An 11,181-nucleotide genomic window follows, 5' to 3' on the forward strand; every position below is an offset into this window, starting at 1 on the left:
GTGTAAAAAAAAGGGACGAGTGTAAGAAAATATGGATAAGGGAAAAGAGAAAGTGAGTAAATTAAAGATAGGGTGAGAAAGTTTATTAAATGTGTAAATGATGTAGACATATATTGAGCAAGACAGCAAAAAGGATAAGGTAGTAAATTTTTATTTTAAAAAATAGTAATCCGCATAAAACACACTATTACAAATGTTATGAAACAGACTACAATAGGAAATGTTTAGATGAATCATTATTCATTAAGAAACGGATTTAGTATGGTGTACACTTCAATACACTCGTTGTAGACAAATTTTCGCCTTTCTTATTTCTTTTCCCTTATTTGATGGAAACCTTTAGCTTATGGTAGTTACTCCCTCCGTCCCGGAATACTCGACCCGGTTTGACCGGCACAGAGTTTAAGGGACTTGAATTGACTTATTTAATTTAATAGGTAGTAGTTGATAGTGGGGTATTATTTTAATGTAGTTAGTGGGAAATGTGTAAAGGGGTGGGGTTGGGGGAGAGTAGGGGTTGAATTTTTAATTATTTTTTGTATGGAGTAGGGGGTATGTGGGTTAATAGGGGTGGAGTGAGAAATAATATAATATTGTTAGAATATTTCCATTTTTAGAAACAGGTCAAGTATTAAGGGACGGCCCGATAAGAAAAACAGGTCAAGTATTCCGGGACGGAGGGAGTATTTCAGAACCTTAGGTGTCTGTGACTCATCATAGGAACTGGGAATTGAAGTACTTGTAAGTACTAGATATTTAATTTGACATAATAGTTAATTTAAAGAAAAAGATGGGATGTTGAAGCAAATTAAAACTTAGATTAGATATGTTGCTTTAAACTTAACTCAAGTTATTTACACTTTTTTGGTTCTTTAATGTAGTCTTATAACGAAGGTGGCCAACTTGTTTAATTTTGAATTTTATTATGAAAATAAATAAATTATTAATAGTTTTTAATAATGCCAGTATTAAGGAGATTTTGTAGGATGAAGATTGTGGGTCTGAAACTCAGAATTGGACCATCTAAATCTTATGTCTTTTAATGGACACACACACACTTATTTTGGCGCTTTGGTTATTGTCGATTTAAATGGATTCTTAAAACATGAAGGTTTTTTTTTTGTTTTTTTTTGCAAGGTATATTAGGCAAATATTAACAGATGAATTCAACTTCTAATGTCGGCTACCTAGATAGCTAGCTGATTGACTCACTAATTACACTCCTCCAAGAAGAAATAAGTAATATAGTAGTGTGAAATTTATCAATTATATACACAAACTTGTGGGGTGGGGGGTGGGGGGTGGGGTGGGAGGAAGTACAAATACATATCAGATATGTATTGGGAAATACATATCAGAACAAAAGACAAAATAGGAAAAAGGACAAAAAAATAATTAAATGGTACTTTTCTAAACACAAATGGTACTTTTTTTTTACAGAATGGTACTTTTTATACATAAATGGTACTTCCTTTTTTGTCTTTTAGCTATTTGTCTTTTAGTTGATATGTGTGTTTCCACACATATCAGATATGCGAAAAAACGAACCCGGTGAGGTGGGGGGGGGGGGGGGGGGGGGGGGGTTGTGTGTGTGTGTGTGTGTGTCAACTAAGAATACACTACTGACTTTTCCTCTCGTGGGGGTCGGACCCATCCAAGCCATAAAGAATATCCGCCACTAACTCCCTCCATTTTTTAATACTTGTAACAATTTGACTTTTGCACTATATATACGTTCAATTTGGCCACATATATTACTAATATATGTTGTTAAATTAGTCTTAATGTATTTTTTTTTTCAAATATCAACTTTTTTTTTAGGAAAAATTACTTTAAATAATCCAACCTTTCGACGATTTTCCGTTATTAATCCAACTTTTAGATTATTATTTAATAATCCAACCTTTGCACCCCACTCATTTTTATTGCACCCAGCAGGTTACCAACTTGATATAGCAGGTTACCAAACTACGTGGCAGTGTGCTAATAGTCCATTAATTATAATATTTGTGTTTTTTCCTTTAAATTTAACCACTAGTATAATATTTGTGTTTTTCCCTTTAAATTTAACCACTAGTATAAACACCATTTTTCCTCTTTCTCTACCTAGCTGGAAAAAATGGAGGTCATTATCATCTTCCTAATTTGCTGCTTCGTCCCATGTAATTGAATAATTTTGTCCACTTTTCTCCACACCCATGGTCACAACAACTGACCAATCATGATCAAACTAAACACGTTTACAAGAAATTATCTTCTCATTCTTCCCTAATTTCTTCAATTAATTCAGAAAGTCACATACAATTCCCTAAAACAACAAAGAGAAAAAACGCACGCAATTTTTCCTGCAAATTAAATCCTAAAATCATAAGTTCATTGCCAAAAAAAAACGAAAAAATAAGGGATGGAATATCTCTGACAATATTTTGATTTCTAGCGCTAACTCTATAAATGATGATATTAGGTCAGATGGGTCAGAATCTGATTGACCAATTTGAATAACATTAAAGTTGTTCGTTGATGCAGAAGACGAGTTTAGGAAGTTAAATTAGAAGTTGAATTGAATAGCCTGCAAATTGAATGAGTTTTGTTGAAGAAGGTGCTGGGGATTTTGAGAGGAAACAAAAACCCCCAAAACGAATACCAACGGGATCATTCCCAACCCAAATTTTGGACTTCACTATTCATCTTCCCAGTTGAATTAGTCGGCCAACCTGTTATTGTCTTCATCTGTTTTAATTGAGTTGAGTGAGTACTCTGAATTAGTCGGCCGCTCAAAACCTTGGTTTACCATCGACCCGAAATAGAAAAACTTCGACCTTTATGCCCTTCTAATTACCGTCTCCGTTGTGGTTTTGGGTGAATTAGGTGCCAGGGTAGATGAATTTGATGGTGGTGGACTGGTGGTGGTTTTTTTTTGTTTTTTTCGGGGCTTAGAGGGGGTAGGAGGACAGATCAGAGAAGGCTGGGAGGGAGGAGAGAAAAGGAGGAGGAAAATAATTTATTTTATTTTTTTTAAAAAAAAGTTGACCTTTTTGTCAGGTTTCCGGTCATTCGGGTTCATTGAAAGTTAATGGGGTGCAAAGTTTGGATTATTAAATAATAATCTAAAAGTTGGATTATTAACGGAAAATCGTCGAAAGGTTGGATTATTTAAAGTAATTTTTCCTTTTTTTTATAGTTTTTACTAATATATAAGTTGTTGCATACATTTACAGTCAAACAGTTGCAATTATTTTGAAACAGATGAAAGGGGCGTTTGGTTGGGGGTCTTCAGGAAAGGGAAAGGTAATCAACTACCTTCATTCCCTTTCTTGTTGTTTGTTAGACCAATTTAATCATTCCCTTTACCCACTTGATTCCCCAACATCCCTCTAACATGATTCCCCACCACCCCCTCCCCAAGGAATCACCCTAACCCCAAACTCCTCTTCACCCAACCATTGTTAAGAAAAACGCAAGCAAATCAGTAAATACACTATTGTTAAGAGAAATTTGGGTTTTTCAATGACGGGTCGTTTGTTTAGAAGGATAAAGGGTGGGGATAAAGATTTCTGATATCTTCTCACTCTTATCCCATGTTTGTTTACAAGGAAACCATGATTAATGAGGGATAAAGATAGGGATATATAAAATCAGTGGCGGTGCTAGTAAGGGTTGGGTTCAACTAAACCCTTACTAGCTAGCTAAAATAAAAAACTGGCAGGTTTAAAAAACAAGGAAGAAGGGGTCATGTAGTTGTGAACGCAGTAGGTGACACAAAGGAAAGTGGTGCTGCACTGGTTTTAGCTTTACCAAACAAACCAAAGGTCAGGGGGTCGATCCTTGCTTGCGTTTTATTTTCCTCCCTTGTTTTTTGGTTCTCTAAAACAGTAAACACAAGAATCTAAAACCTAAAACCCTCCTCTCCTCTCCTCTCCTCTTCTATAGTCCTATTCTCATCTCCCTCCCACAAAGGTATAAACTTTACCCATTAATTTCCTTGCTTTATAATCACTTTTTGCAAATTTATTGTACTGGAAATTTGAAATATTGAATCAAAAATCTTTGAACAATAGATGAATTCGTGAATAGAATATTTAATGTTACTATCTCAGATAACTTAGATTTAGTTTAGAGTATAATTTAGGAAGTTGGGTTTGAACTTTAAATATTTTATTGTAATTGCTAGATTGAAATCTATGATTTTGAATAGATTGATTTTGTTGATATGAAATGAAAGGTATAGAACATTTTTGGAAAAACCATATTTTAAAGTCACAAAAATCATCCACTTGTTCATCCCCAACCCAAATTCAAGGTTGCTTGAACCACCCAAAAATGAACTCGCGACACTTCAAAGTGAACTTCTAATAAAATTGCTCCGTATACAAGAAAATGAACCTCCAACACCTCAAAGTGAACCTCCAATTCAAAATCATCCAATTTTTAGTGCGGAGAAGCGCACTTATGATGTTAATCTTTTTCAACATGACCCCGTGGCTAAGAATCTCAATCTTAAATTATAATCCGGATGATGAGGATGCCGTAAATAGAGGGTATTTAGCAAAAAAGAGTTGTGATCCACGCACTCATAATTTTCAACAAAGGGATATTGGAGGTATGCGTCGCTTTAATGTTGCTTGGTATAACATGCATGTTTGGCTTGAATATAGCATTCAAAACGAAGCAGCATTTTGTTTTGGATTATGATTTTATTATATGCGTCTGAGGATTCCAAACCCTTAAGGAGAAAATCCTGGCACCACCACTGTATAAAATGATCCTTATCCCTCATATTCCGTATCTAGGGGAGGTAGGTATAGGAATGAGGATTTCTCATTAAAGTGAGAAAAGACAACTTTACCCTTATACCTCTTATCCCGTTAGTATAAGTATTGTTTAAATTTACTATTTTAAAGGGACAATATAGTAAATTTATTATGTTATCCTGAATATATATCCAATACTATATCAAATAAGGGATAGGGATAAATGTATTGAATTTTTCATGTTCAATTCAATCATTGTCCCAATTTTTGTCCCTATGTGGCTATCCCTATCCCCATTACATACCAAATAAGCCGTGAAGGATTTTAGGGGCAAGGAAATAATTTTACTGTTCCAAATAAGAACTTTTTTTAGAAATTTTTATGATTAATGTTTTATGGAGCCACATCTTTTTCTTAAATAATTTCGTTAAAGATCGAAAAGGAAAACAATGGCAATTAAGTAATTGTTCAATTCTCACTATTTTATGTTGCCAAGCAAGCGTGTTGTACATATTATCGTGGAAATTAAAAGCCAAGTAAACAAATAGTCCAGAAATTACATTTGAAAAAAAAGCTTAAAAAAAAAATCATGTGAATTTTCCTTGCGATGTACGTTTGCAGAACATGCATTGCGCTTCAGGAGAGTGTATAAACACAGTGGCCAATGTGAATACCCTTTTTTTATTAATTCTCCCAAGTCCCAATACTACCGCCCTAATTAAGGACCAATACCTCTAATAATCATACATTATGGCGTATAAGTTATAAGAGACAATAACCTAATTAAGTTGAATCCTTAAAACAACATTCTACAAAACTTTTCATAGTAGATGTCAGCTAGTTTAGTTGGTTAAATTTTTGGTGATACTAATTCTTGACTCGAATTCCCAAAGTCACTTGTGGCTCTTTCTACACCATAAAAATCAGGTTAGAAGAAATTCTTGATGAAATCTAGTCTTTTTTTCATTTTAAAATATAATTTTTTGGGTCCAATGAATTTGTGTAAAGGTACATTATATTATTAGGGTGCAATAATGTGAAACAAATTAAATGTGACGCAACAACCTTAACCATTTTTATGTCGTTATACAGAGTCCCTTACGACCTTACTCTATGTACTTTGTACGTGATGCTAATCGAGTTAAGGAAACTAGTCAAAAAAATATGTTGTTCTCTACACCCAACTTATATAGTTAGTGACTTATTAGTGTGATTGAAACCCATTTTGCCAAAAAAATGTCACGTTTTCTTCGCCATCTCCTTCTCCCTCCCTTCTTATTTCCTCTCTAATTTCTAACAAAGAATCAAATAGAAATCAAGAAAATGAAGTTTTAACCCTAATTTCAATTAAACTAGACTACAAAGTAAAAATTATATTTTAATTTATGATTGCATGAAATTACGTGAAAGATTTATAGGAAAGTTCTAGGAGTAACCTTTTACATTATTCAAATGGATAGAATAAATACTCCCTCCATTCCAAAATGTTTGTTACGTATTCCTTTTAAGTTGTTTCAAAATGTTTGTTACATGGGGGAATCTTTCCTTTTATAAACTTATTATAATATTATTTTTTGTGCTAACTTTTAATTTTAATTGGTCCAATTTTTTCAACTCATTAAATTTCTTTACAATTTCCCAAGTATGTTAAGTTAGCAATCTTTGTGCTTTTCCATTATTGGTTCATTTTGATAAATAAAACAATCTTATTGGTTGTTGTAATTATTAGTGGATTGGGGTTTTACTTGATTTATTTTTTTTAATAAAAAACCAAAAGAATCTTTATTATACGTTAATAAACGTGCAAAAGTCCAAACGTAACAAACATTTTGGAACGGAGGGAGTACGTAATACTTCCACCCAAAAATAAACAAATAGAATTTTATTGTTATAAAAAAAATGGAGAGAGCATATCATAAAGAAGCTAGTCAGAGTTAAAAATTCCTTGAAAGCCGACTTTGGCAATACAAGGAAAATTGTGTCACAAACAAATTAAATTAACAACTAATGAATGAATGAATGAATTAATAATAATGCATGAAAATTGAAGCAAAATACTTACGTACAAGAGTATAATATAGTAAAGTTATAAAATAGTTACGTACACTAGGATGAGTAAAATTTACTCAATTAAGCTGTCATTCTAGTCTATAAAGATCATCTACCAATAACGGTAAGTTGAATAGCAAAGATAGCTAAATTTTAAGAGCTAGATCACCGAATAAAGAGCGATAAAAAAAAATAAGTAGAAGTTTTTTCGGGTAAGAGAGTAAAATGGAGGGAGGCAAGCAATATTTGTACCCTCTAATGGCTCTATTAGTTGCCCTTGTGGTTTGTTCGATGATCGGAAATGTAGACGGGGCGGTGTCCGTGCCTCGGTATACATTGACCCGGCAATACTACAAAAAGACTAACACTTGTGCTCATGTTGAAGCATATGTGAAACATAACGTCAAGGTGTTTTGGGATCAAGATAAAAGTATTACTCCTAAACTTCTTCGCTTGCTCTACTCCGATTGCATGGTCACGGTAATGTCGATCTCTTACTTATATTATTTAATTTTCTTTCTCAATTCGATTAAATTTAAAGTTGGCACTAGGTCGGCCGTGCTAGGGACTATCCCACTATGAGATCGTGCCAAATTGTGTGTCATTAGGCACGATTTGTGTCGTGCTTATTTTCTTAAACTCGAGTTGAACTTGGGTTTATTATACATGTTATGTCGGTAAATTGTTATAATTTTTCATAACTAGGTGGTACGTGTTTTAATGTCGACATTGTTGTATTAGCTGTTTAGATCTGGTGCACAAAGAAGTTTTAGTATTTGCCATAAATTTTTGGAAAAGGAATTTAATAGAAAGCCTAAATTAATGTTGATTAGTGATGCATAAGCATAACCTTTGTTAATTATCAACATCGATCACGTGCTTTGGTTTCCCTGTTGGGAAAGTATGCCATGGTGACTGGTCAACTAATCGTACATTAATACACTACATATTACGTATATGATACTCACACAGTCACACGTATTCATTCACACGTTTTGTTTTTTTTTTCAAGGTAAGATGAATAGTCCTATTGGGTCGGAATCCCGCACGGGTCAACCCGCCCGGATTAGCAGACTAGACACTTTGAGAGTGGGGGGGAGTGATAAGGGGAACCCTCTCTCAAAGTGCCCCTAGTAGGGATTGAAATCATTTCCACTAGGCCAAGATACACGTATACCATAGTTTAGTACGGAGTAGTAGTGTTGTATAATACTCCGTACTTGGTACATTATGTGAAAAATCTCAGATAATTTCCATCAACATTTTCAGTCATATACATATGGTAAATTATTTTATGCTGTTCGTAAATTAAAATCTTACATTTTGTTATGCAGGGATGTGATGGGTCAATCCTTTTAGATGGACCGAACTCTGAGAAAAAGGCACCACAAAATATAGGACTCGGAGGGTTTATATTCATTGACAAGATCAAGCAAGTCCTTGAAGCAAGATGTCCAGGAGTCGTATCTTGTTCTGACATCCTTCAACTTGCTACTCGAGATTCTGTCGCTTTGGTATAACTTTACACCTGCTTTATCATATTCATTATAAACTCAATCACTTTATTTAAGAATTTGTGATACACTTCTTTGTTAACGAGAAGAATTTGTGATAACTTAAACAAACTCCAATTTCAAGCAAATTTATACTACCTCCGTTTCAAAATGATCTTTACACTTTTCGATTTAGTCTGTGGCAAATTTGTTAAAAAGGACCTTTTATAATCCAAATTTTGCGAGAAAGGACCTTATATATTTTTTTTTGTGAAATAACACCTTAATGTAAATATTTTTGCGAGAAAGGACCTTATATAATTTTTTTTTTGTGAAATCACACATTAATGTAATTTTTTTGCGAAAGACAACCAAGAGTAAATTTCCGGCATTGACTGAGTTTTTTCCGGCCATTGACTTGCACGTGAGAAGCACGTATGGCATTATTTTGCTAATCACACCCAATTTTCCTCCAAAATTCTAAGCTTTAAAACCTAAAGTTGAAAAGAAAAACCGAAATAAAATCAAGTTTGAAAATTCAAGAGTCAGGAAAATCATTGTCTTTAGCCAACGTAAGCCACACGTGCTGCTCACGTGCAAGTTAATGGCCGGAAAAGCTCAGTCAATGCCGGAAACATTCCGTAGGTCCTTTCTCGCAAAAAAAATTACTTTAAGGTGTGTTTTCACAAAAAAAATTATATAAGGTCCTTTCTCGCAAAATTTGAGTTATAAAAGGTCCTTTTTGGCAAATTTGCCTTAGTCCGTTTCATAATGTTCTTTACACTTTTCTGTTTAGTCCGTTTCATAATGTTCTTTACACTTTGCTTTATTCTATTTTTGACATGAAAATTTACTACCTTACCATTCTTACCCACAATATTTACAATTTTTCCACTCACTTTCTCTTACTTTATTCATTTCTCTTTACACCCACCCACCTTTTTACACATTTCTCTTACTTTATCCATATTATATTATATTCAACCAACTTTTTTTACTTTTATCTTAATATTTGTGAAATATTAATTGTAACATCTCTGTAAAACGGAGGTAATAATTATTAAAAATATGATCAACCGAATACTCTTCCACTCGAGAAAATTTACACATTCCAACAAAGAGAATGCACTTTTTTTGTTATTATTATCATTCGTCGGTGGTACAATTAGTTTCCCTTGTTTTAGAGGGAGTAATACCATTGATAGTTACTTTTCTAGTTGAATCATTTTTCTTAATAAAATTGTGAATAATTAATATTCGAAAATGGTATTATTACAGGCTGGTGGTCCATCGTACCCAATACTTACAGGAAGAAGGGATGGGTTGTTTTCAAAGGCTTCAAGTGTGGACCTCCCTTCACCAAATATCTCATGGGAAGAAGCTTTTGAATATTTCCAAGCTAGAGGTCTTGATATTCAAGACTTCACTACACTCTTAGGTACGTAACATCAGGAAGTGACACGTGTCATTACTGATCTCTCTTTTAATTAGCTAACACAAGGAAGTGACACGTGTCATTACTGATCTCTGATATAATTTGTGTGTAGGAGCACATTCGACGGGGAGGGCAAGATGTCGTTACATACGCGACCGTCTATACAACTTCCAAGGCAGAGGAACACCAGATCCAACCCTAGACTCATCGAGACTAAAGGAGTTAAGGAAGCAATGTCCAGAGAAGTACAAGAAGGGAGAACACGAAACACTAGTTACCCTTAACAAGAACGGTGGAGAGTATAGATTCACAAACTCTTACTACAGTAACGTAATGGCGAAGAAAGCTGTTCTTAGAATTGATCAACAACTCTTGTATGGTAACGAAACGCAACAACTTAGTGAACAGTTTTCAGATCCTGTTGAAGGATTTGAAGACTTCAGGAAGTCTTTTGCGCTATCTATGAACAGGTTGGGGAACTACAAGGTCTTAACTGGACAACAAGGGGAGATCAGGAACAACTGTCATTTCACTAATACTCAGTAATATTATTAATTAATTTATCCCTATTCTTAATTAACCATTAAGCATTAGTTAGGGATCGATTATCTTCATTCAACTTTTTTTGAGTTTTTTCTTTTCTTTTGTTAATTATTATTATTACAATATTGTAACTTAATTTGTTTGAGTTTGTGCTTTTGAAGCTAGCTAATGAATAAATCAGGACAACACTGTACAATTTTAAAATAAAGTTCCATCATTTTTCTTTTGTCAAATCTAACAATCAACATTGAATTGACCTCTATAAATTATTTATAAATTTATTACGGAGTATTTTTTTAATATTTAGATATTTTTTCTTAAAATAAAATATTTGTATAATGTCAAGTTGCAATGCAATCGACTATATATGCAATTTTATGTAACAACCATCTTGGCCCGAATGGCCATGTGACAGAATAAGGTATATATCCAATAGGGTGCATTTACACTTTTCATGCATTCATAATACCCCGTTTTTCGTAGCATGTTTCTCGAGTTACTTTCACTGACTCTTGCCGTTTGTGAGCAAATTGATCACAAGGTATTTGCAATTGTCTTGTGCCGTTACTATTCTTCTGCTTCTTTTCTTGGTTTTTAACGGTTTAAGGTTTTAAAAGGAGCCTCCAATTTATCTTCCTAATAACTTAGTCTTTTCTAAGGAAACCAACAAAAATGGCTTTGTTACGCTAGTTTTATGTAGTTTCTTCGTAGTTATATAAACAAAGATTAGCCAAACAAATTAAAATTTATAGATTTTCACATATGTCTTCAGATTTATTTTTTAATAAATTTCTATAATTTTACTTTTGCTCACATTTTCACATTAATTAACTAGGTTTTCAAACACAATGTTAGTATTTTGATATTTACCTATTTGAGAAACCAAAACTTTGGTTAGTAATTTTTTTTT

The 11,181-nt window shown here is 33.4% G+C and overlaps 1 protein-coding gene across 1 annotated transcript; it reads left to right on the forward strand.

Moving 5' to 3' along the window:
* Positions 1–6,940: 6,940 nt before the first annotated feature.
* Positions 6,941–10,479, forward strand: LOC110802278 (probable peroxidase 26). Its single transcript, XM_022007728.2, has 4 exons — positions 6,941–7,280; positions 8,135–8,314; positions 9,572–9,731; positions 9,841–10,479. Exons 1-4 carry the CDS (start codon positions 7,026–7,028, stop codon positions 10,272–10,274), a joined length of 1,029 nt encoding a protein of 342 aa, XP_021863420.1. The 5' UTR covers positions 6,941–7,025; the 3' UTR covers positions 10,275–10,479.
* The last annotated feature ends 702 nt before the right edge of the window (positions 10,480–11,181 follow it).

The sequence above is a fragment of the Spinacia oleracea genome, chromosome 3 (genome assembly GCF_020520425.1).
Source record: "Spinacia oleracea cultivar Varoflay chromosome 3, BTI_SOV_V1, whole genome shotgun sequence".
NCBI classification, from domain to species: Eukaryota; Viridiplantae; Streptophyta; class Magnoliopsida; order Caryophyllales; family Amaranthaceae; genus Spinacia; species Spinacia oleracea.

Bases quoted from the DNA above. Each gene is read 5' to 3' on its own strand.
- LOC110802278 (XM_022007728.2), top strand. From the start codon at position 7,026: ATGGAGGGAGGCAAGCAATATTTGTACCCTCTAATGGCTCTATTAGTT. The intron at 7,281-8,134 runs GTAATGTCGATC...TTTGTTATGCAG, and splicing joins ACTCCGATTGCATGGTCACG to GGATGTGATGGGTCAATCCT. The intron at 8,315-9,571 runs GTATAACTTTAC...GTATTATTACAG, and splicing joins CTCGAGATTCTGTCGCTTTG to GCTGGTGGTCCATCGTACCC.